The sequence below is a fragment of the Mustelus asterias genome, chromosome 2 (genome assembly GCF_964213995.1).
Source record: "Mustelus asterias chromosome 2, sMusAst1.hap1.1, whole genome shotgun sequence".
NCBI lineage: Eukaryota > Metazoa > Chordata > Chondrichthyes > Carcharhiniformes > Triakidae > Mustelus > Mustelus asterias.
Window position 1 is genome coordinate 57,214,133 of NC_135802.1, and position 26,584 is coordinate 57,240,716.

Below are 26,584 nucleotides of genomic sequence, written 5' to 3' on the forward strand. Positions count from 1 at the left end.
TTAAACTTAACCTGTTTTTTTGAACAGGCCAGTGGGACATCCACAGGAAAGCAGCAGAGTCCTTTACATAATATACATATCAGATCTAGCTATGTTTTTAAGCTATAAGTTTAAATTTATGTATTAGTGTCACAAGTAGGCTTACATTAACATTGCAATGAAGTTACTGCGAAAATGTCCTAGTCGCTACACTCTGGCACCTGTTCGGCTGCACTGAGGGAGAATTTAGCAGGCCAATGCACCTAACCAGCACGTCTTTTGGACTGTGGGAGGAAACCTGGAGGAAATCCATGCAGACATGGGGAGAATGTACAAATGTCACACAGGCAGTGACCCAAACCGGGAATCAAACCCGGGTCCCTGATGCTATGAGGCAGCAATGCTAACTGCTGTGCCACTACGTTAACCCAACTTGACTAGCAATTCAAACCTAGTGTGCCCAAAATAGAAATGGTAGGAATATTAGTCCTTGAAGGCAAACTCTCATCGCCATTAACAAAGTATCAATCATAGTAAAGATTACATCACCATATTAAGTGAGACAGACTTAAAGCTAATCTGGAAGCCAGAAACTGTAAGACATTCTGGGGCACCAGAATCAACAGTATTATGCACTATCAGGTTGTAACTTCACATCCTGACACAATTCATTACAATCCATCTGATTCATTACAAAATGTAAAAGGGTGGGAGAGAAGCAGTACCAGATATACCTTAAAAGGCAAAGTCAACCTATGGCAGTAACTATACAAGGCTTCCAGCAGATTAAACCTCAGGATTAGCCAGCTGGAAGAGAATTAAGCTCAGAATATCAGAGCAAAGCTCTCTGGTCTACCATGTCTAGTCAAGAATGGCAGTGGACATCACCACTAACTAAGATCAGGAAACTCACCTAAAAATCCATAGTGGAGCCCATTACACCAGCATATGCAAGAGAGTGCTTGCAAGCATCTTCAGCCATAAGTGTCTAATAGATGATCCTACTTGGTCACTTTGAGGTCTCAACCAGTATTGGTGTCAATATTTAGCCACTCAATTGACCCCACATGACATTAAGAAACTGCTGAATGCAGTGGACTCAGAAAAGGCTATGGTCCTGTTATAATTCAGGTCAGAAACTCCAAAGTATTTTATGAAGTCCGCCTGGATCATAAGTTTTGCAATTTGAATTTGGCTAGGATAAGCATGATATGTTTCATAGAAACATAGAAACCCTACAGTGCAGAAGGAGGCCATTCGGCCCATCGAGTCTGCACCGACAACAATCCCACCCAGGCCCTACCCCCACATATTTACGCGCTAATCCCTCCAACCTACGCATCTCAGAATTCTAAGGGGCAATTTTTAACCTGGCCAATCAACCTAACCCGCACATCTTTGGACTGTGGGAGGAAACCGGAGCACCCGGAGGAAACCCACGCAGACACGAGGAGAATGTGCAAACTCCACACAGACAGTGACCCGAGCCGGGAATCGAACCTGGGACCCTGGAGCTGTGAAGCAGCAGTGCTAACCACTGTGCTACCGTACCGCCCTTCACTTCGGGTATGATTCAAATGACCCACTAGGGAGCTTTTATCAAACAAAGTTTATTTAAGAATAGAGTTAACATGTATCAGAAAGAAAATTAGCAATAACTTTTGCCAATTACAAACAAGAAAAAACAACCATGATATTGTATAACCCTTGACAAATATATGAAAAGTTCCAACCAAACAACCCTCCTTAAACAAAACCCTTGCCACAGATTTATTACAGAAAATATGAATGCTCACGTAATGCTGGAACTTAGTCATTTGGTTGGGTGCTGCAGTTCTCTTGATACACAGACAGACAAACTTGGAGTCAGAATAGCTTCCCAAAACACCAGGGAGAGAGATAGAGGCTCTAGGTACCAGCTAGCAAACCATCAACAGTAGAATTTTCACTCCAGGAAGGCCAGGAGGCCTGCTTCCAGCTGATCAGCAGAATTTACAAGACCAGGGAGAGAGAGAAAACCTGCCTACCACTTGACAACCAGAACAGCTTCTGACTCTAAACCAAAAATGAAAATGAATCCTTGGATTCTTCCGGGGAGGAACCACCCGACTTTGACTTGTCAATCAATCTTCCCCTTAATAAAAAAGTCTTAAAATCCCAGACATTGCATGAAGCCCAGAGCAAAAATAAACAAAACCCTATTTGAACCATTGAAGCAGCAATAAAAGGACTGTTAAGCAGACAGCCAGGCAACAATGAAACCAAAAAGCCTGCAGAGACCATGACTTAAAAAAGAAATTTCTTAAAGATACATTAGCGTCACAGTACTCAGAACATCCTGACGGTGGAATGAAAACCTGTGTAGCAGCTTGTCATTATGCAAGTCAGGCTACTTCAAGACAAATACAGCGCTGGGACCTATCCAGGCTGGTCCTATGCACCAAAAGCACACTAAATCAAATCGAATAATTTTTGCACCATCAATCTCCATCGTGGCAGCCATCAATCGGGTCATCAAGCAACATCAACTCATCAAATGTTTGCTTCCCAATACTTGGTTCTGTTTCTACCAGAACCATCTGACCTCAGCAGGAATATCAGAGCTAAATGATAAAGTAGTGAGAACTGTCAAGGCAACATTCAATTGATAAAGGCAAAATACTGTGGATGCTGGAATGTCAAACAAAAACATATAAATGTTGGAAAATCTCACAAAGGGTCATCCTGACTCAAAATGTTGGCTCCATTCTCTCTCCACAGATGATGATGTCAGACCTGCTGAGATTTTCCAGCATCTTCTGTTTTTGTTTCAGCATTCAACTGAGTGATTCGCCAAAAAACCCAAGGTTTCCTGCAGATTAAAGAGAAAACTTTCCAGCAAATGAAGCCGTATCTGACACAAAAGAAGGTGGATGTGGTTATTGGAAGTCAACTATCACAGTTTCAAGACACTGATGTCAGAGGCAACTTCAGCTGCTTCAATGGCCTTTAAGGAGGTCAGTATTGGGGCAGCTTGTTAATGATAACACAGATGGCAGCTCCATTCACTAGTCCTTCCTACTATAATACTGTCTTACAGTGGGACCTGGATAATATCTAGACAGAGATTTACAAGAGACGGATAACGATCACCTCTCCCTGATCTTGAATCGCACAGTCACTAAGTTTCACTACCATTTCATCTTGAAAGTTGCCATTAACAAAAAACTTTCTTGAACAAGCCGTACCAATACTGTGTCTATCAGAGCACAGCAGAGGCTGGCCATGCTGCAGTGGGCACCTCCTGACCCCACAAAATCTCTCTACTATTTGCAAGGTTGAGGTCAGGAGAGTAATGGAATATCTGCTTGGATGGGTGTAATAATGAATCGCCATCTAGAACAAAACAATTTCTTGATCAGTAATCCAAGACTACAAGTTGAGTGCAATACTTATAAGAAGCACTGCAAAGGCTCACTGAAATTACTTCAACAGCATCTCCTTCTTCTGTGATCTTTAAACTGAGGAGGCTAAGAGCAATGTTGAGGAAGGTTCTCTCTCTCTCTCCCTGGCACAAGGAGAAGACCACCAACCATCTTTTCAGGATAATAAGCAACAGTCATCTCGTGAACATTTTTTTTTAGAAAATTGTTCAAAATGCCAACAAAAGCTCAAGTGCTTTTGACTATTGATATTGAATGATCATGCCAAACAATTTGGAAGCTGGAGAAATCATATATGAAACGTGGTTAAAATCTAAAACCAGCGAGAGCAAGCAGGAAGAGACATGGGAGTGAGAGAGAGAGGGGTGGAAGTATGAATGTGTGAGTGTGTGCACGAATGTGCGTGTCTACCATTCAAGAACACAACTCTGCAGTGGCAGAAATATTGAACAAATTGTGAGCAACAGCATCATCATTCCTCCCATTAAATGAGAAAGGTAAGACTTAAGCATTTGTTAAATAAAATAATTTATAATAACAAATGTGTACATAAGAAATAGAAAATACTTGTATAAATTTGTTTTTGTATGTTTGTATCCAATGCGCAAAACTAATCAGCTTTTTGTGGCTTCTTAACGCTTCAACATAATAATGTTTCTCTGGGGTTCCATCAGTAGATCAAAAGGCGTCCATGGCTGGAAAAGTTTGGGAAACCCTGTTAAATAAACCATTTTCAGTCAAGGGTATGGCAATGGTGTTAAAAAGCATATGCATAATCAGTAAATAAAAATTAATAGCAAAAGGGAAAAGTCCAGCTGGTTAAGATGTGTCAATTAGTTTTAACTTTATTGAAGTGGTATATTTAGTCCATTCATCATGTTTTCTTGTACATTAATGTCCAGTGCTGCCATCTTCAATTGGAACCCAGAGACTGATTAAAAACTCACTGATCAAACTTGATGAAAATCTGACCTTGAAAAGGATACTGGAATTTACACTGTGCCTTATCACTCACCATCACTTTGATGTGATTTAACATTCTAAGGCAAAAAGGGAGCATATATCCAGGTAGCAATATTTCACTAAAGCAACAAGATGAATGACCAGTTAACCTGTTTTTGTAGTGTTAATCAATAGAGAATTCTATGTTCCTCTTTGAATCATGTCTGGGAAGCTTTAGCATTCACCCAAACAGGCAACTAGGATCTCAGTTTAATGCCTAAAGGACAGATTCTCCAATAATACTTTCGCATTGTATGAGCCTAGATTCAAATCAGATTGAAAGCGATAATATTCTGACTGAGAGGTAAGCATGCTATCAACTGAGCAAAGCTGACAATCAAAACATTTAAGATGTAATTCAGCACCTTACAAAGATGGTGCGTATTTTCAAAAGGAGAAATAAACTTTGCTGCAGTACCTTTTGTGGATAGATTTGCAGTAGGCAGAAAAGGTAGTAGATAATACCATAGTAGATATCAACTCAGCTGTTAATGTTACAGAAGGATGAAAAACAGCAATTTTTTTCCAAGAATTTAAAAGATAAAAGGAGAAATGGGTTACAAATCAAATAAAATGCAACAGTAACCAGCAGTATAAAAATCAGTACCACTGCAAAAAATATTTTCATACAAGTGACACGGAATGCACTGCAACAAGTGACTGCTGAGGCAAAGGGTGAGAAATTGTGATTGGTGGTGCCCAATTTCTTGGGATGCTGCAAGTTTTGACCTGAATCCAAAACACCAATAAAAAGGAATAGCGCCGTATTTCCAAGAAAGAGCAATGCATTTCCAAGTGAAGGTCATTTGATTCACTCTTCCTGGAAATGGTCATTGCCTGGCACACATGTTGCTTTGCACATGCTGGAAATCAAGAAGGATTCCATTTCCTCGATGTGCAGCTGGTATGTAGCCTCAGTCATAAGTCAATCATGCAGGTCAATGTCTGGCATCCTGGTAGCAGTTATAATGTCTTCATTCTGCAGCATCTTTGTGCCAACTGTGCTTCAACCTCCATGACAAACCAACGGTTGGCTTCCAGGCGACAAGGGCTATATGCTGAAAAGAGTGAGACTCCAATTCATAACCCATGCATTCAATAACAACCATTTGGTTACAACGTGGTAGAGCAGACCCAGAACATGCAGAAGCAACTATTTCATTGTCTGGACCACTCTGGAGGAACCAGACAAGACTCGGCTGAGTCAATCTCAAGAATTGCAGTGCTATGCTGAATGCTGCACGAGCTTGCCATCAGAAAGGAAGAGCTCTTGCCATTTGCCGTTAGGTGAGAAGCCGAGCAAAAGGAGTACAAGCAGATGAGGGGTGACGACAGAAGGAGGTAGAAATGAGGCTACAACTTTGGACAGCCCCTTTCAGCGCAGGATGTATGTGATGGATTAATTCAAGTGTGCCAGTAGTAATATTAACCACAATTCCCCATTCACCAACACTCCCACTTTCACTGTCATTGATCAAGCCATTGTCCTGTTGGGCACAATGAAAAAATAGACACTATAAAATAAACAACCCAAACCAAATTCACAAACAAAACTGCCATATTGTGCACAAATCCTTAAAACTAATCACCCTTGTACATTTCCTTAATGTCTGTCTTTTATGTGCTGTCTACCCTAGTGCTACTATGCTGTATTACCCAAGTTGGCTGTAGTACTTCCTATCTCAATGTCAATTTCATCTAACATTGCATACTTCTCCTGGATCACAGATCTGTATTGTCCCCATCTTTTGTGAAAACAGAAGCAAATGCCTGGATTTTCAGAGACTCCACAGTGTATTCAAAATGGCTCTGAGAACCCTGAGCCAGGTGTCCCATCCCCATTTCCGACAGATCCTATTTTCACCAGTAGAGAAACGGGGGGTGGAATGTGACTCGCACCCGAGGAAACTTGAACTCAGCACTGAAAAGACCCTGTTTTTACTGGAACGAGTGCGTTATCCCACAGTGTGCTACTTACTGGTCACGAAGGGTGAATAAAGTCTGTGGAACTGTCAAGCCATCAAATTATTTAAATAGCAAGCCCTTTAAATTTGGGGGCAGAAAGGAAATCTCTGCCAATTGAAAGAAATATGTGCTTTCAGTTCAAGGGTGGTTTGTTGCCATAACCTGACGTACTACTATAACATTATTATTGCTTGACTTACAATGTCATTATTACAATGAAAGGCTGAAAGTTCATGTTTGACTGACAGCACCACAATGTTAATAAAAGATAATTAAAGCTGTTTTTGATGTGGTTATGAATACTAAGGTTTGTTTTGTAAGGGATTTAGTGCTGGAGGGGAGTCAAATGTAATGAATGTGCTTTTATGAATGAGTGTTTAAGTACAGTAACATTTGTTATAGAAACTTTAAATTTGATTCTTCTTCATCTCAGCTGGCTCCTGAGGTCTAAACATGATGGATACTGGCTGAGTTGGCATTGAGGTTATGAGGTCAAAGAGTGGCGAGTGTGGTTTCATAGGTTGGAACAGGGGAGCTATTGAGGGTGGGTGGAGGCATGGTTTGGCAAAAGTTGGCATGGATGGGCCATGGGGAGTGAGTGGCAAGTGAGGAGTTGAGGCTTTGAGGCTTTAATATTTGACAACACACCTGTGACAAGCTCCAAGAAAATCTTTCAACAAGCCTGCCTCTGCATTCAGCAACGTGTGGCCACCTCCGACCTGCATCCAGGGACTGGTGGCCCTGGCTCCAACATGTACTCACTCATGTCAGGACAAAGATCCTGCCATTCAGGGCATTAGTACTTAAAATCCCACCACTAGCACCACCCCTGTTCTGCAAGCCCCTTTAAGCAATGGTATGTATATCTGAGATGGCAGTAAGTTGACCTTGTATGACTTTTGTCTGAGCTTCCACTGCAGCACGCAAACTCTTGATGGAAGATGCCCGTGTTGTAATGGAAACCGAGACATTGGCCATCAAACATTGCTTCATGGTTGGGTCCACGAGTGTCTTGAAGGAGATGGTCACTAGTTCTGTGCTGGAAAGTAGGTGTTCCAATGTCTGCACCACATTATTGCTACATTCCTCCACGTTCCTTGGCACCACACACACAAGCATTCTTGCAAGTTTCTCAATGCACCAAGCATTTTGTTGCATACACTTATTAATTTCTGTAGTGTGGTCCTAAATCTTCAAAGTTCTCTGCAGCAGAACGTGCGAGAGACCTTGTCACCCATCTGGATATCTTGCACCTTGATGCGCTATCAATAAGGCGAAAGACTACCGATATAAGTGTAGGCTTTTATTCACAACAGAATCAGGAGCAGATCCCAACATATAACCAAGCTGGACTGAACAAGGGGGAGGAGACAGCCACCTTTATACTAGGTGCTGAGGGGAGGACCCAAACTGGGAGGGGATGTGTCCAGGTATGACAAGCACACACAACGGTGGTCCATATAGGACAAAGGCACAACTGAGGTCCACCACACACCTGCACTCTTCTTGTTCCCCTATCCTAGCAGCAGCATACCTGTATCTATTGTCTCACCACGTGCAGTTCCGTTGTCTATGCTACCCTTTAAATTATGCGCGGTGCCAGAATCTGAGCTGGCAGCTGCAACTGTGAAATCTCTTGATCTTCTTCCACAACCTAGCAAACTAAGACCACAGTCACTGCTTTCTATCTCAACAATAAACTTCACTGTCTCGCAGCAAACAGGTCGAGAACAAATCAGATCCCAGGTATCTCGCGAGTCTGGCTGGACTGCAGCCTCAAGTACTGCTTTGATTATTGTCACGTGTATTGAGGTACAGTGAAAAGAATTGTTCCTTGCGCACTATATAGACAAAACATACCATACATAGAGAAGGAAAGGAGAGAGCGCAGAATGTAATGTTACAGTCATAGTTTTAGAAGTACAGAATGAGAGTAAAAGATAGAATTAAAGGATATGATGGGCACAGCTTGTAAGAAGTCACCACACTCTGGCACCAGCTTGGTGATGAAACCCAAAAAAGTCAAAGGAAAGACAGAATAAATATTATCTGGAAACCAGCAGACAACAGCTGGGGATTCAACAACATTGGCTGAGTGACAGGAAACAAAATGATCGCGATTGGCACAGGTTTGGAGGGGCGAAGGGCCTGTCCCTGTGCTGTACTGTTCTTTGGTAAACAGCTGTTTTTTTAGGCTGGAGGAAGATTTACAATGGGGTTCGTCAGGAATTGATGTTAGGACCCCTGCTCTTCTTGATCTACATCAATGACTTCAGCTTGGTGTACAGAGCACTAGTGCGAACCATGAGGAGGCTAGTGTAGATTTTCAACAAGGACACAGGCAGGCTGGTGGAATGGACGGACAAGTGGCAGATGAAATTTAAGGCAGGAACTGTAAGTGATTTGTTCTGGTAGGAAGAACATGGGGAGACAAGAGTACAATTCTGAAGAGGGTGCAGAAGCAGAGGGCGTCTACATGCATAAATTATTGAAGGTGGCAGGATAGGTTGAGGGAGCTGTTAGCAAAGCACGCAGCATCCTGGGCTTTATTAATGGGGTATAAAACTACTGGTTCGGCCTCAACAGAAGAATCACGTTCAGTTCCAGGGACGACACTGCAGGAAGGTTGCAAAGGTATCAGAGAGGATGCAGAAACAGTTCATGAAAAATGTTTCCAGAGATGAACAGGAGGTGTTAGGGGGACTCTTTCATTGCAGAAGAGAAGTTTGAGATAAAGATATTCAAAATCATGGAGGGGTCAAAACAAAGTAAAGAAGGAGAAGCTGTACCCATTGGTGGAAGGATCAAGAACCAGATTTAAGGTAATTGGCAGAAGAAGCAATGAAGTCAAGAAGAAAAGTATATTTTCACAGCGAGTGGCTGGGATCTGGAATGCACTGCCTGAATCTGTGAAGGAGGCAGATACAATTGAGGCATTCAGAAAGGAATTGGATCATTATCCGAAAAGGAAAAGTGTGCAGTGTAATAGGGAAAAGCTGGGATAGAGGCATCAGGTGAATTGCTCCTGCAGAGGAGCAGCATGGACACAACAGGCCATGAAGCCTCCTCCTGTGCTTTACCAGCATGGACACGATAGGCCATTTGTGCTCTCACCTTTCTAAGATTCAATGCATACACCCTTCATTCTGCTAGACTTGCTCTTGTGTACACTTAACAAAGCAAGGCAGCTCATCGTTAATCTCCCTGCCTGTCACGCGAGTGGCTGGGGTTCAATTCCCCAATGGGGAGTTATGGAGTTTGCCTGATGGAGCCCTGCTATGGTGTCTTCAGGGGCAGCACAGTGGTTAGCACTGTTGCCCCACAGTGCCAGCGATCCAGGTTCGGGTCACTGTGTCAGCATGGGTTTTCTCCGGATGCTCTGGTTTCCTCCCAAGACTTGCTGGTTAGGTGCATTGATCATGCTAAATTCTCCTTCATTGTACCCCCAGATTCAGTGCCGGAGTGTGGCAACTAGGAGATTTTCACAGTAACTTCATTGCAATGTTAATATAAGCCCATTTGTGAGACTAATTAAATAAATAAATAGGAATATTGCTCTCCCATGTGACAGAGAGCAGCAATATAGAAATGCTTGGATAATGTCCACAACACATCAATGTGGTACGCTGTTACGAACAAGAGGGGGTTCATTGCAACAGCCTTGATATCTCTACTCACTACTCGTCTGTAAACAAAGGCATTTTTGACCTCCTCCTTCATATGCAGTGGTGCATTTTCCCAACCCTTAAATTTGGAGTGTTCCAATCCTCTATGATTGGAGAGAAGATAAAAAATGGTTGGTTTATTTCCCAATGGTGTTTCACAACATCTGTCCCTTGTGCACTCAAAAATAAAAATAGATAAGGGAAAAAGTGTGTCCAGGGCAAATCACACAAACCTTCCTGGAGCTCTGCAAGTTTTAAAGTTTATTTATTAGTGTCAGAAATAGGCTTACATCAACACTGCAATGAAGTTGCTGTGAACATCTCCTAGTCGCCTCACCTTTAAGTGCTAGCTGGTTCTGACCAGTGGTGACAAGTTACAATTTTAGACCACATGCTGATGCCCAGAGCAGTTTGGACTGGCTGCACACAGAAATAATGGTAACAAACAGGCAAGCACACAGATGTTGGTTACATTACATTGAATGAAGACATTAATTGTGTATCGTGATCCCCAAGTCATTTTTCAGGGGCTATCCACTTCAATTACTTAAGAATCTCTGGTGGCTAAACAGGAATTGGATAAGTATTTGGTAAAGGAGGAATATAAAAAAAGAACAAACTTCAATTTATACAGCACTTTACACATCCTCAGGACATAGGATTATACAGTAAACTAAAATTAGACTATGAAATAAGCAGCTAGTGTTTACATGGAAATTACAACACAGAAGGAGGCCCATAAATCTTCAAATACCTTTCTCAGACACAGAATTCATTATTACCCCACCAGCATAACCTTAAACAGTTGAAATTCAGGAAAAGGCAGAATTTATTTTGTACTTTACTTAGCATACCTAATTTTTCCACTGGCTCTGCATGGCAAATACAGTTAGCTGGACTGAGGTAACATCCATTCACCATCAATTTCAGAAATTCTAAAAGAGATTTATCAAATTGAAAAAAAATAACTGAAGTGCTGTCGTTGGGCAAACAGCATGCAATGTAAAAGATAAACAGAATATTCATCACACAGGAGTTCAACACACACAAAGTGGTTATTGACCACTTGACACCATCTTGTAAACTGCTCTGACTTGGTATGAATTATGCATATTTTAGCTTCATTAAAGAAAATTACATATATTACATTGCTGTTTGATTTAAAACGCAACCATTAAGCCAAGACAGTAGTAGTAACACCAATCCAACAATAGCCTGCTTATTCAGGGTCCGCCAGAAACACTGCTCCATACCACATCACAACCTTGATTCAGATGTGGTTTTCAGATGTTGATTTTGTGTCTCTGTGCCCTGTTTGAGAGCAGATTTCCACTCCATCTGACGAAGGAGCAGCGCTCCAAAAGCTAATGGTATTTGCTACCAAATGAACCTGTTGGACTTTAACCTGGTGTTGTTAAAAGTCTTACTGTCTTCTTCCATTAATCCATCCAATGGCGATAAGGCACTCCAACCCTTCGGTACAAATAAGATGCCCAAACAACTCCATTGTGCTTCTTTTGCTACTATTTAAAAGTACTTTTGTTCTTCTGATCTCATTTGGGGGTACTTCGTTAGTTCTTCTCTCCATCCAGCTTACCCTTAGGATCCTTCTCATCTACATTTCAAAGTTGTTGATTTGCTTTTCTTGTCCTTGCCAACGCTCCAAGATTCGTATCCATAATTCATTACTGACTAGACAGAACATAAATCCTTGTTTCAAGAGTCAAGTTGACGTTTCTTAGAACATTACTTAATTTTGTAAAAATACTTTTGACTTGTCCAACTTTTTTCAGATTTCAATATCGGATGTCGCAGTGTTGCCTTGATAGTTGAATTGATTGACGTGTTCTAACTTGCTTCCACTCACTGTGATATTGCTTACTGGAATGTTATTTTTCTCATAGTTTACGTTTTGGGGAGTACCATTTGCCATAATGGTTGCAGCAGTACAAGGAAAAGACCCACATGCTCAGGACAACTAGGACTGGGTAATAAATTCAGCTATGCCCAAAATGGAAATAAAATGTTCTGAAGGCTTTTAGTTTGATGTATTTTTGTCTAAACCATGCAGGACATTATAATTGGGTTCTCTCTCTACTAGAGAGAGTAGAAAGGTTCTAATGTTCTCTATTCCCAAGCCCATTTTAGCCAAAAACAAACAAATTTTATATGGCGAACATTTCTTTTAACATTCACTGGATGAACTAAATTGCAGTTTGCAAATAGTGAAGCAGAGGGGGACAGATGACCTTTTAAGATATAATGAGAGGCACCCCCTCACCCTACCACAGCTATTCTGGTTATCAAATTTGAAAGGTTTCACTGGACTTGAAGCTGACAATCACAGCTGTTCCAACACCATATCCCAAACTTCCAGATGACGGCCTGGATTTTCCATTCATGGCCAAAGTCCTGTGGCAGTGACAGGGGTGGGAATCAGGAGTATTTCCTGTTATCCAGCCCATTCGCATGATGCTGGGCTAATTTATTATGCAGTCAGAGGTTTCCGACAGATTGTGTGGTGAGTCAGGCTGGATGACGTGCACCCTGCGGCATATTCAGGTGACTTGACCTTAATGTTCATTGCAAAACCACCAAAAGGAGAAGACGGCCCAACAATCCCAGGGAGGGCCAACCCCCAGATTCAGTGACGCTTCCCTCGATGCAGTGGAGGCCAGGACGGGAATGCAGTATCCGAAAGATGGAAGGAAGTGGCCATGCCATGTGACCAACCCCGTATGGGAGGAAGTCATCAGGATGGTCAGTGCCCGTGACCTCCACTGACACAGTGCCAGAATTGAATGAGTGACCTCATTGGTGCCACCAGAATAAGTAAACCCTCAACTGCTTACATTCACCTCACTCAATGGTAGAGCAAACATGGGCCTCAGTAGCAAGTACACCATCCTTGTGGCCCATGTATAAAAGAGTTACTCTACAGGATAAAGTGATGCCTCATAGCCCTACTGTAATCCACTCTGTCTGCAGGCGGAGAGGCCACTGCAGCTCCATGATGCTTCCACACTGACATCAGCATTGAGGGCACAAGTACAATTAATGACATGCTTCACTGAACTTTATTATATCTGCATGGGCTCAAACTCTGGGGGCTGCTACCCCAGAATCCTCGTGAACAAGCCACAGTGTATCAATCACATGGTACACAATCCAGTGGGTTATCTGGAAGCCTGGGAAAGATATACCCAACCCAAATGCTCTCAATCCCATCTGTTCTCTGCGTGCAGGAAAAGTTAAGGAACAATTGGAGAGAGAAAGAAGTCCTGAAAAGACCTGCCCAAACTGAGGAAGCAGACTGAGCCCGTGCGGCCGGAGAGGAAGCAGACTGAGCCCGTGCGGCCGGAGAGGAAGCAGACTGAGCCCGTGCGGCCGGAGAGGAAGCAGACTGAGCCCGTGCGGCCGGAGAGGAAGCAGACTGAGCCCGTGCGGCCGGAGAGGAAGCAGACTGAGCCCGTGCGGCCGGAGAGGTCAGTGGACAGCCTCAATCCAGTCAGGATCCATGCATAAAATAGTCACAGAAAAACCCATGGATCATGCATTCCTCAATGTTGGAGACAGCTCATGCAGTCACTTGGTTTCTTCCTACACTTACTTACAGTTGCCAGCAAGAAGTGAGCAAGACCTGAAGAAGTAGCCCTGTCGAGCCATACCTCCAGCCCACTGAGGACCAAAGGCATTGGGGAGGAGGAAGACAGTGCACTTGAAGTCACCTACACCCTGCACCAGCGCAGAGATACACATCTCAGTGGATACCAGATCTAGTTCAGGCAAGGTCTCACATTCTGGACCCGTGTTCGCAGCAAGTGAAGGCATGGTCAGCCAAGGTCATCATTGCCCAGTGGACAGCTGGGAAAGAGGTATCTGCGATGTCCAAGCCTCAGAAATCAGCCTCACATGCGATGCAAAGCGGGAGAGCATCAAGCAGAGGTTCTCATCAGAATGGCATGCGAGGTGGAGTCATCCATCTGCCTGCTCGCTGGTGAAGTGATTCCAACCTTTGTGTGCATGGAGGTCTCTATGGGGAGGATGACAAACATCGTAGAGAGCATGGGACCTCCACTCAGGTCTCTGTGTGCGTCCAGCTCTTCAGAATTCCCCTTACCTGTGATCCCCTTCAGTTCCGTGACTGCAGAGGGAGCAGCAGCTCCACAACAAGACAGCCAAGTTAAAGCCAGGGCCCTTCAGGCCTCAAGAGGACGGCCACTAAGGTAATTCAGCACAACAGGGTAAACAGTCAGCAGGCTGCCTCCACCCCTGCTGTGAGAGCAGCACCAAGATCCAAGGAACAAAAGATTAAGTTATGATTTTGTGTGTGGTTGCAGGTGTGTATGAAAATTGTTAATGTTCCCACACTTTTGTAAACAAACCACACTTACACGTTAATGAGGTCTGATGTGGTTTTAATTGTGTTTTGTGATCATTAAACCTATGCACGCCAACCACCCCACCAATCTTCAGGGTGACAGCCCAGGCTGACAGCCCAGGCTGAATCTATGTCCCCCAGAATCATACATGTGCAGGGAAGCAAGGGTCTTTGCCAAGGTCCTAGTGAGCATGTACAAGGAGGCTCACACACATGATGAACATTTGCCCTTCAAGTGCTCATCTGTTGAAATATCTCAGCATGGTCAGTACTGTGTGCCGGGGTTCAGCTGAGTTAACTTGGCTCTCTGCCCATTCCCACTGACCCAACTCCCTTGCAGTATTGAGAGACTCTAGGCAGTTGCAAGCTGTCATGGTGCACGTGACCTTTCTGGTCGCTTCCAACATTCCTGCAGCCCATAACCTCACCCTGACCCCGCTCTCACACCCCATAATCACTGATGTCCCTGGTGTGACCCCTGACCTCCCCACATTCACCCTACAACACTCCCCCATCACCCTCTATCCCATGCAGGTCAATGTCCATGTCCCATACCTTCCTGAGCAGCCCACACCCTCAACAATAAACATGCCACCCCCCCCCCCCCCACCCCACCCCTTCTGTCAACCCACAGAATCTAGTTTTATTTCCATGTCCCCTTCAACAATCCCCCAGTGTCCCTCCACCTGTCATCGCAGGACCCTCAACCACCCACCCTACCAGTTCGCTGCACTGCCCCCTTTCTATCAATAATAGGGCAGCACCGTGGCACTATGGTTAGCACTGCTGCCTCATAGCCCCAGAGACCTGGGTTCGATTCCCAGCTTGGGTGACTGTGTGGAGTTTGCATGTTCTCCCCGTGTCTGCGTGGGTTTCCTCCAAGTGCTCCAGTTTCCTCCCACAGTATGAAAGACGTGCTGGTTAGGTGCATTGACCCAAACAGGCGCTGAAATGTGGCGACTAGGGGAATTTCACAGTAACTGAATTGCAGTGTTAATGTAAGCCTACTTGTGACTAATAAATAAACTTTAATTTCCTCAGTATGCCCTGCAGGACTCATCAGGTGATACCACTGAGCCTCACCTCTGACTCCACCCCAGCCGACCCAGCTCCATTGGAAGTGAGCAAAGTTTTCAAGAATACTGCGGTAGTATCTCAATCCTAAATTACTCAAATGCTAGAAGACTAAATATTCTTGTAAAAAATCATATTATGAAGCCAAAGATTAGTTTTACACAGAGCAAAGACCAAGTTTTAAAGATCCTGCTGTAAGATCCAGTTTTTTTTCAGTACACCCATTATTCTTCAAGAAAATGGTGTGAAAACCTTACCTATGATGCAGCATTAAAGAAAAAAAATCAATAATATTTGATGCAAGTCTTGATTCCTTTTTCACAAGGCAATATTTAAATTTACAAATATACACTCAAAGTAACAGGGGCATTTGAAAGCAAGTAAAACAGTACGAAACTTCACCTACATTACAAGTTCTGATACAACTTTCAATAATGCTCATCATTAATTTTCGGTATGTCTACGCCAATCTTTATTCAAATTTTCAAATTCATCCCTTCATAAGAAGTTTTAATTTTTGACAAATACATTCATATTTTTACTTGCTCCAGTAACCGATTTACAATTAACTTTGTACCCGAATTTTAGAAAAGCAATTCCATCATTCAGTACAGTCAAGTTTTTTGAAGTGCTTTGCACAGTGCAGCAGAAATTACAAAGTCACTGGATTACTTTAGTGGAGACTTGTGTGTTACCATTCATCAAGATAATTGATAGGAAAATGCAAGACTTAAATAACAGAAACAAAAAGGGATGTTTGATGATCAATGCTGGCATATTCCCCCCATTATTAAACAACATTAATGCCAATAAGAATTAACAAAAAAGGAACATTCATGTCGTGTTTATTATGCTTGACAGACATAATAAAATTCTCAGACAACTGTAGTTTTGGGGTATATATACTTGGGGAACTAACACTTTTTGTTTGTCTTGAATTTCCAGTGATTGCGCATACAAGGCATGACAAAATTGTACAGGGATTCACATGACGACACTACAGATTTCCTATAGTGTAATTCATGCTCTTGCTAATGTGTTTGTCCTGCATAAAAGTTTAAGTTTATTTATTAGTGTCACAAGTAGGCTTACATTAACACCATAATGAAGCTACTGTCAAAATCCCCTGGTCACCATATTCCGCCACCTGTTCAGATACACTGAGGGAGTATTTAGCATGGTCAATGCACCTAACCAGCACGTCTTTCGGACTGTGGGAGAAAACCAGAGCACCCGGAGGAAACCCAGGCAGACACGGAGAACGTGCAGACTCCGCACAGACAGTGACCCAAGTCGGGAATCAAACCTGGATTCCTGGCACTGTGGGGCAGCTGTGCTAACCACTCTGCCACCGTGCTGGGGCTGTTTCAGGTGATGAGACAACCTTAATCAACAAAATTAGAGCACATAGGTTTTAAGAAATATATTGGCATGAATTGAGAATTGGTAGAGAGCAGAGTAGGAATAAACAGGTCTTTCAAGTTGGCAGGCTGTGACACGTGGGGTACGTCATGGATCTGCCAAGTACAGCAGGAACAAGAATTTAACAAGGAATGATAAGATGTGATCTGCCCAGCAACGTAAAAATCTGCCTAGGTGACAGCAGTAGCCAGCATTTAAAGGGCATGATAAGATGCAAACTTTCCCAGTAACAAGATTAGCAGACTTCCAGACAGACTCAGGTGTAATTAGCCCCACCATCAGGAAACAGCTTACCTAGATAACAGATCAGTGGAGGTATACAGATTCTAATTTTGAATCTCAAGGAATGTAAGAGATGCAGACAGCCCAAACACACAGAAAGGAGAGTCAAAGAGGAACCGGAGTATAATTGCCAAGACCTGCAGAAGCAGGCAGGTATTGGAACGTCTCTGAGCCCATAGACAGTTTACATCTAAGAAGTCTTAGAGCATAGGTAGTGCACCTTTATAAAGGCAGTTTAGATATCTTCACTGGACCAGGAACATACATTTCCCAGACTTGATCATCCACCTTGTATTGTGTGGTAACAAGCTATATTTGACTTTTAGATTTATTCAATTTGGATGCTGTTTGGGAACGGGAAAGAATAAGGAGCTTGGGATCACCGACGTATATTTTGTTACAATGGGTAATTTCTATATAAACTGTGTTTAGTATTTCCTATATTTAATTGTCTTAGAGTATTATATTCCTATTAGTGTGTATTTGTCTTTTCCTTAACTGTTACACAATGACTGCGCTGGTTTTCTCACTTGGGGTTTCATATGGCTCCGCACACCATTCCAAAACAAAGCTGTATTTCACCACCAACCGGAGTTAAGTTGAGACACCCTCAGAGATAAGATCCATGCAGTTCATGACAGTTACTGAAAGGACCAGTGCTCAGGTGCCAGCTGTTCACAATCTATATTGATGATTTGGATGCGAGGACCAAATGTAATATTTCCATTTTGCTAATGGACACTAAACTAAGTAGGGATGTGAATTGTGAGGAGGATGCAAAGGGGCTTCAAGGAGATTTAAAATGCTAAGTAACATGGCAGATGAAATATAATGCAAAATAAATGTGAAGTTATCGACTTTGGTAGGAAAAACGGAGAGAGATTGGGAAGTGTTGATGTATAAAGGGACTTGGGTGTCCTTGTTCATGAGTCACTGAAAGTTAGTACCAAGCAATTAGGAAGGGAAATGAGAGTCTGAGTACAAGGGTAAAGACGCTTTGCTGAAATTGTATAGCGCCTTGGTGAGACCACCACTGGAGTATTGTGCACAGTGTCGCTCTCCTTACCCAAGGAAGGATATACATGATATGGAAGGAGTGCATCAAAGTTCATTCCTGGGATGGCAGGATTTTCCTTGGAGAAGAGATCGAGGAGACAGGGCCTTTATGGAGTTTAGAAGATTGAGAGGTGATCTCATTGACACATACATTTTTTTGTTAAACAGGATTCAGCAGGATGCAGGAAGGGTGTTTCCACTGGCTGGGGGGTTTTGAACCAGGAGAGAGACTCTCACAAAAGGTGGGCTATTTAGGGCCAAGGGGAGGAATTTCAACACTGAGCTTCCATAGCCTATGGGGTGACAGTCATTTAGCATGTTCAAGACCAAGACTGACAGATCTTTAGATCATAAAGACATTAAAGCATATGTGGATAGTGAGAGAAAATGGAGCCTAGGTAGAAGATCAACCATGCTCTAACTGAATGGAAGAGCCGAATGGAATGCTCGTATTTCCTTAAAAGAAACTACACAGGTAGTAAAAGCTGTCCCCCTAGATTAGTATATGGAGATTTCTGAGCCAAACAATGTTGCAGTATTCTCTTATGTCTCTGGCATAATCAACACATCCAAAATGCTAACAACGTATTGACTATTAATCTAGTCTTAACCCCATGTATGACCACAGCCCAGCCACAATTCTCCAATTCTATTTGTTACAAGGGCATAAAGATTCACGGGAAGAACAAAGCAATTTCTTTTTTTAAAAATTGATATTTTTCAAATTTGTCAGAGATTTGGGTGCATTTGTGCAAGGAATGCAGAATGTTAGCAGGCAAAAACACATGGGCCCTTAGTGCAAGGGGATTGGAGTATGAGTAATAAAGTCTTGATACAACTGTATTTTATGAGCCCTGTGCACAGTTTTAGTCTCTATAATAGAAGGCAGGATACGCTCGTCTTGGAGGCAATGCTGGGAAGAGCCCACAAGAGGATAGTTCTATAATGAGAGGTTGAGCAAATTGGACCTATGCTCAAAAGAGTTTAGAAAAATGAGAGTGAATTCATTGAACTTAAACGATTCTGAGGGGGGTGAAGGGCAGAGAGGTCATTTCCCCTGGCTAGTGAGTCTAGAACTAGCTGCCATAGTCTCAGGATAAGGGGTTGCACAAGAAGTTCTTCACGGTCAGGGTTTCAAATCGATAGAATTCTCAGCCCAGAAGGCTGTGAATGCTCATTCATTGTGCACATTCAACATTGAGACAGATATAAATCAAGGATAGGGCAGAAAAATGAAACCAGAGGTCAAAGATCAGCCATAATCTTAATCAGTGGGCTGAATGGCTTCCTTCTGCGATTCTATGTACATATTCAATAAGTTAAAATGCCAGATTGCAAATTTCCACTGACATGAATGAATCAGGTGAGAGAGCTGTAGCTGTAAACATGCCAGCAGATTATCCACAGCAAGCAAATAAATAGAATGAAGCACATCAGAGTTGGGGTTGAGGCAACTTGGCCCATCCAGTTTGTGCTGGCCCTTTCAAAGAGCTAGCCAGTTAATCACAATCGCCTGCTCTTTGACCATGGTCCTGCAATATTTTTCTTTGTGGGGATATTCAATTTTTTTTTGAAAGTTACAATTGAATCGGCTTCCACCACCTGTTCAGGCAGTGAATTCCAGATCATAATGACATGCTGGACAAAAAAAGCAACCCTCAACGCCCCTTTGCACCTATGCAGAGTATTCACTCAAAAGTAACAGTTCACACTGGGTCTTAATGCTGGAACAAATGCAGATTTAAATCCAAATGACATTACACCAGATCAATATTAAACACCGATTGTCCAACCTGCTGCAGCATACTTTCAGGATATTAACTTTGTGCCCTCTGCCTATCTGTAGTCATTGGCAAAGTGTTGATAATGCAATTCATTGAAAGAGGGAAGAAAGCCAGTGAGTAAAGGATCAAAATTGAGATAAAGTGGATTTGAAACCGTAACTTGCAAAAATAAGTTTATAGAATCCTAAGATCCCTACAGTACAGAAGGAGGCCATTCGGCCCATCGAGTCTGCACTGAACACAATCCCACCCAGGCCCTATTCCCATAACCCCACATATTTACCCTGCTAATTCCCCTGACACGAGGGTTAATTTAACATGGCCAATCAACCTAACCCACACATCTTTGGACTGTGGGAGGAAACTGGAGCACCTGGAGGAAACCCACGCAGACACAGGGAGAATGTGCAAACTCTACACAGACAGCGACCCGAGGCCGGAATTGAACCTGGGTCCCTGGCACTGTGATGCAGCAGTGCTAACCACTGTGCCACCGTGCCGCCCCTGGGGTAAGGAATCTAATATCAATAATGCATGATGTATGCATGTATGCACTTGGAAGGGGTTTACTTTGCTAACATGAAAAGCAATATACTCGCAGTAACAATCCAAACTGGAGCACATATTTTTGTTTCTATTTAAATGAAAGGTCTTTGGGATTGATCTTGTCAAACTGCTAATCAAGTCTAAAACTGTCACCAAGTTCACCTCAGGAACTGCTAGCAGTGTTAATGCAGAAAGAACCATCATGTCAACGTTCAATGTTTCTAGGCAACATTGGCATCTGTTCATCATTTTCAATACTAGGACATAATGAGTACATTACAACACAATCTGATCATCAGGCCTCATCGTGAAACAAGATGTTCTGCAGCAGCTGCAAATTTCAATGACACTCAAGTACTGTGAACCACATTGGTGCTCCTCCAGGTCGTAACAAGTCTTGAGGCATCAGAAAGCTGGACTGATGTGGAAAAACCAACCTCAACAAAAATGGGGGGAAAAAATTCATGGAAAGAACTTTAAATACTGCTTGCTGGAAAATACTTTTGGGAATAGATGATATAAATGCAAACCTCAGTGATAAAAAAACCCATTAATAGTTCTACCAAACACAGAAGCTGAAATGAAACCACATTTAAAAAACTGACCAAAAGAGAAGCATGGAAGCTGATCTAACACAACCACATCACAAATTCCAAGCTATAAATATTAATGTTCCTTCACTGACCTTCACTCCCGCCTTCCCAATTAATGTCCCTTCTAGGTATCAAAAGCAGTCACAGAACATCAAAGTAACCAAATACTATTTTTCCTCTAAAATTAACCCGAAGGTTGCAGAACTATTTATGCATTTTGCACACAGGATGTTCTGCCACACTGGGATATAACTTGATACACCAGGCACCAAACAGCAGTTGCCATTTATTTATTCTTTAACAGGATATGCCCATCACTGACAAAGCCAGAACTATTATTGCTCATACCTAACCCCCTGTGAGATGGTGGTGGTGAGCTGCCTTCAGGAACTGCTGCAGTGCATATGGTGCAGGCACAGCCAACGTACTACTAGGGAGGGACTTCCAGGATTCTGACCCAGAAGCAGTGAGGGAATGGCAATATAGTTACAAGTCAAGATGGGGAGCGGCTTGGAGGGGAACTTGTAGGTGGTGTCGTCCCCATGCACCTGCTGCCCTTGTCCTCTAGTTCACAGGTTTGGAAGCTGCTGTCAGAGGAGCCTTGATGAGCTGCTGCATCTTGTAGATGGTACACACTGCTGCCACTGTGCATTGGTGGCAGGAGTGAATGTTGAAGGTGGTGCATAGGGTGTCAATCAAATGGGTTGGTTTGTCCTGAAAGGTGTTGAACTTCTTGATGTTGTTGGAGCTGCACTCATCTAGAGAGGTGGAGAATATCCCATTCCTCCGGACTTGAGCTGTGTAGATGGTGTACAGGGTTTGGAGAGGCAGGAGGTGAGTTACTCGGCAGAATATCCACCCTCTGACCTGTTCCGGTAGCCACAGTATTTATTTGGCTAGTCCAGTTCAATGTTTGGTCAATGGTAACCCCCAAGATGTTGAGTATGTGGAATTCAGTGATGATAATGCCATTGAATGTAAAGGGGAGATGGTCATTGTCTGACAGTTGTATGGTATGAAAATTGCTTGCCAATTATCAGCCCAAACTTCAAAATTGTCCTGTGCTTGTTGCATTTGGACATGGACTGCTTTGGTATCTGCATTATCACAAATTGTGAACATTAGTCATCAGCTATCATCCCCACTTCTGACCTTATGATGGACTCCTTGATGCAACACTCATCAAATATATCTTGATGTCAAGGGTAGTCACTCTCACCTCATGTTCTGCTCTTTTCACATCTAAAAGACGTGCTGGTTAGGTGCATTGGCCATGCTAATTTCTCCTTCAGTGTCCCTGAACAGGTACCGGAGTGTGGCAACTAGGGGATTTTAACACCGCAATGAAGTTACTGTGAATGTAAACTTACTTGTGACACTAATAAACATTTGTCCATGTTTGGACCAAGGCCATAATGAGTTCAGCAGCTGAGTGTCCCTGCCGGAACCCAAACTGAGCATCAGTCAACAAGCAAGTGCAACTTGCGACCATTGATGACGCCTTCCATCACTTGGCTGAGGACTAAGAGTAGATAAATGGGGCAGCAGTTGGTCTGGTTGGATTTATCCTGTTCAGTTTATTTATTAATGTCACAAGTAGGCTTACCTCAACACTGCAATGAAGTTACTGTGAAAATTCCCTGGTCACCACATTCCAGCGCCTGTTCGGGTACACTAAGAGAGAATTTAACATGGCCAATGCATCTAACCAATGTGTTTTTCAGACTGTGGGAGGAAACAAGAGCACCCGGAGGAAACCCACACAGACACGGGGAGAAAGTGCAACTCGACACGATAGTGACCCAAACCAGGAATCGAACCCAGATCCCTGGCACTGAGAGGCAGCAATACCAACCACTGTTTCGTGTGCATACAGCTGGACAATTTTCCACATTGCCAGGTAGATGCCAGTGTTGTAGCTGTACTGGAACAACTAGGCTAGGGATGCATCTAGTTCTGGAGCATAAGTCTTCAGTACTATTGCTGCAATGTTGTCAGGACCCTATAGCCTTTGCAGTGTCCAGTGCCTGCAGGCCTTTCTTGATAATCACGTACAGTGAATCAAAGTGGCTGAAGACTGGCACGGTGACCTCAGGAAGAGGCCAGGGTAGGTCATCCACTCTCCACTTCAGGCTGAAGATTGATAGAAATACACTTGGCACTTGCCAAGACTTGCTCTTACAGGTGTTTAAGGATTTGGCCAAGCCAGTTGCTGAAAGTGCTGGCTAATAACATTGCAGCTAGGAGAGCTAGGCATCTGGGACCGGCGTGAACAGGGCAGGCATGTCATCTTAACCAAACATGTTGAAGTATTATGAAATTAACCATGCAAGGACTGAGAAGGAAGGACAAGTTAGAATGGGGGAAATGCAAATTAAAGTACCGAGGGAAAGAAGAAATAGATTGAGATATAAACACAAAAAGGGACTGAAGTTAAACATTTTACAATTAAAACCGGAATGAGACTCCCTACATGTAACGGGCCGTTTTCAGTGTTAGAGAATTGACGAGGCGGGATTAACACTTATCACGTACTGAAAACAGTCACTTGCACTGAAATTGTCAATTTTTGGTGATCAATTCATTTCATATCTGCTATGCACGTTTGAAAATATCGTGCTATTGCATGTGTTTCAACCGTGAGCCAGATGTTTCCAAGCACCTAACAGCGGTTGGGCTGAGAGAGCAACTTCTGGATTTCCACAACTAACTGCGCATCTGACCTCGTCTTTAGTAGCACCGTAACATTTAAAAAGCATATAATGAACATCATTTTTCGGAAACCTTCATTCTTATAAAACTTTAAACACAGCGCAGGCATTAAGTATATTGTTTACAGTTCATGTTTTTAAAATAATGATGCATCTGTTTCGCTAGGTCAGGGATGAAGGAACTATTGAAATGCATATTCCTTCAAGCAGCGTCAGAAAAAAGATCACCAACAAATCAGAATTTAAAAGCATGGTAAAATATTGGGTAAAATTTGATAAATAACCATTTGGTTATTTAAATCAATCCAGCTCCACCGATTGCCTAACCCCTACTAGGGGGATGTTCACAGTAATTCCATTGCAGTGTTAATGTAAGCCTGTGACACTAATAAATACATTAAATAAATAAAATTTGTATAAACATAACCGCAGGATTATTCATTTTGCTTGAAAGTCCATCAAAACTAAGACTAGAAATCTAACCCTGCGCTTGTCGATTTTAAATCACGATATCACCTGACCATCAACGAATGGAAATTCAGGGGGAAATAAATCCTGAGTTCAACGTAGGGAGGTTTATGAGCGGTGTGATTATAAAACTCAGCTCATTTGGAATTAAAAAGCTCTGTTCGGTTTGGAGTTAAACAGGAAACAAAGCGCCCCGGTTCTCCGGTGAAAGACAGTCTGCTCTCTCTGAAAGTTACAGAGTTTGAACTTTGCAACACTGGCACCATTCAGTGAAGTGCATGCCTCTCCGCTTTTCCCTCTCTCGGTTCAAGTGTCTGAATTTCCCTATGGGGCGGCAATAAATCCTGGCGTGTGGCCTCTCTCTGGCTGCAGTGTGCTGTCAGAGCGGGTACACATTCCTCTCCTTGCTTGGAGACGGGATCCTCAAACAACCTGCAGGCCGGCCCCGGAGTGGGGACAATGGGAAAAGGGACTGACATTCAGCACAGAGCATGAATGCTGCACTTTACCCCCATCACTTCTCCTTCGCCACCTTGTGCCAGGTTAAGTTTTACCCTCCTCTTCCCCGGCCCCAGGAGTCTCAGTGGTGGTGAAAGGTGCCTACAATCTAATGTTACTCCATTCTGTGTGTGGTGGGGGGGGGGGGGTCCCAGGACTTACACTTTCCCTTGCCTCTGCGAGTCACTCAGGTCCTTTTACGGGGGTCTCTTACACATGTTTGCTGGTGATCTCAAATCTTTGGGAGTCTCATATTTCTAGTTCTTTGGAGGGGAGGAAGGGGGTCTCAGAACCTTCTTCCCTTTGCTGAGAAGTTGGGGGGGGGGGTGGTCCTCCCCTTGATGTTCAGACCCCACTTACCCGGAGGGGGTCTCCTGCCTGGCTTTGCTTTGCGTTTTCCCCCCGAGATAGATCCCTTCCTTTCGTTCTATATGTTTCTCAAACAGTGTGTGTACTGCTCTCTCCCCTCGCAAACATACCTGGGTCACCAGGGGAATGAGCGTCTGCTCCACCGACCTAGTTTTGATCTCCAGTCCGGAATCGGTGTTGCAGTGGGAAGAAGCCATGATGCCGATGCTGTTGGAAAGAGAGATCCCGTCTCTCCCGCTCCCTCTCCAGGAGTGACTGAGAGGCGGGAGGGAGAGAGGGAGTTGCGTCTTTTTCCGGCGGTGGGAGGAGCTCTGCAATGTGTGTGTTGGGGGAGAGAGGGAGATTGTAATGCTGTGATCTGCGCTTTCACTCGCGCTCTGATTCCAGCATATGTTTTCTCATTAAAACCTGTTTCCGAGAGGAATTCCACTGAGTTCACTGCCTCCTTGACTCTCTGCAGTGGAGCAGGGAGGAGCGGCCACTGGCGGTCACCCTGAGAGAGAGAGACAGAGAGCTGGCCCGGGTCCGGCCACTAAAGGGACACACACACAGAGAGGCAGAAAGCAGCAGCTCACACACACTGACCACCTTCCCAACTTTAACACCACCTCAGGGTTATGAGGATCACGAGCAAACCATACAAAGAAACCCAAACCAGGAGCGCTTATGCTCTTTGCTATACCCGGGTTGGCGGGGTCACTGCCAAAGGTTACTCACAATGTCAATTTCCCCCCTTGCTCTGGCACTTTTATATTCTTGCCAAATATTGGCAACTTCAAAACTTCTTAGAGGGGGAGGGAAATGGTTTTCACGTTAAGTGTGTTTCACTTGGTATTTTTTTGATTTTAAAGTTTGTTTGTAAACACAGCTTGCCCGCAATCTGTTTAAATGCTTCAAGGCTGGTTGTCACCACATGCCGAGCATCCATTTGTGCAGCTTTTGCTTGATGTGATTTTTGTGCTTTAATTCCATATATACACACAACGCGGGCTGCCCTTGATGGAATTTTAACAATTGCGGTAATATCTCATCTATTTTGTCCATTTAAGAGACACACTCACCAGCTCCAGAGCGACACATACAACCCTTGAGGGCTTGGCGGTCAACGAAGTTCACTTATTGAAAGGTTTGAATTATGGTCGCTGCGCCTTATTACGAACATAGTAGCAATTCAGTATCACACTTAAAATAGTGCAGGCATTTGGTGTTTGTCACCCTCCTACTCCTAATTTACAGCTGGATTCAGAATGGATTCAATGCAAACTGATCAAATTCTAAGGTAATGGCAAACTAGAAAGCATTATTGAGTCTGAAAAGGAGGCTAGAGAACCAGAAAATCAGTTGAACCAATGTGAAATTATGCACAA

The 26,584-nt window shown here is 43.3% G+C and overlaps 1 protein-coding gene across 2 annotated transcripts in view; it reads right to left on the reverse strand.

Moving 5' to 3' along the window:
* ctnnal1 (catenin (cadherin-associated protein), alpha-like 1) overlaps positions 1 to 25,468 on the reverse strand; it is a 333,318-nt gene extending 307,850 nt beyond the window's left edge. For both annotated transcript variants that reach the window (XM_078235777.1, XM_078235766.1), the window contains exon 1: positions 25,328 to 25,468. In XM_078235777.1, coding sequence (XP_078091903.1) covers positions 25,328 to 25,414 — 87 coding nt within the window. In that variant the 5' untranslated portion in view covers positions 25,415 to 25,468. The remainder of the gene's footprint in view (positions 1 to 25,327) is intronic.
* Positions 25,469 to 26,584: the final 1,116 nt, after the last annotated feature.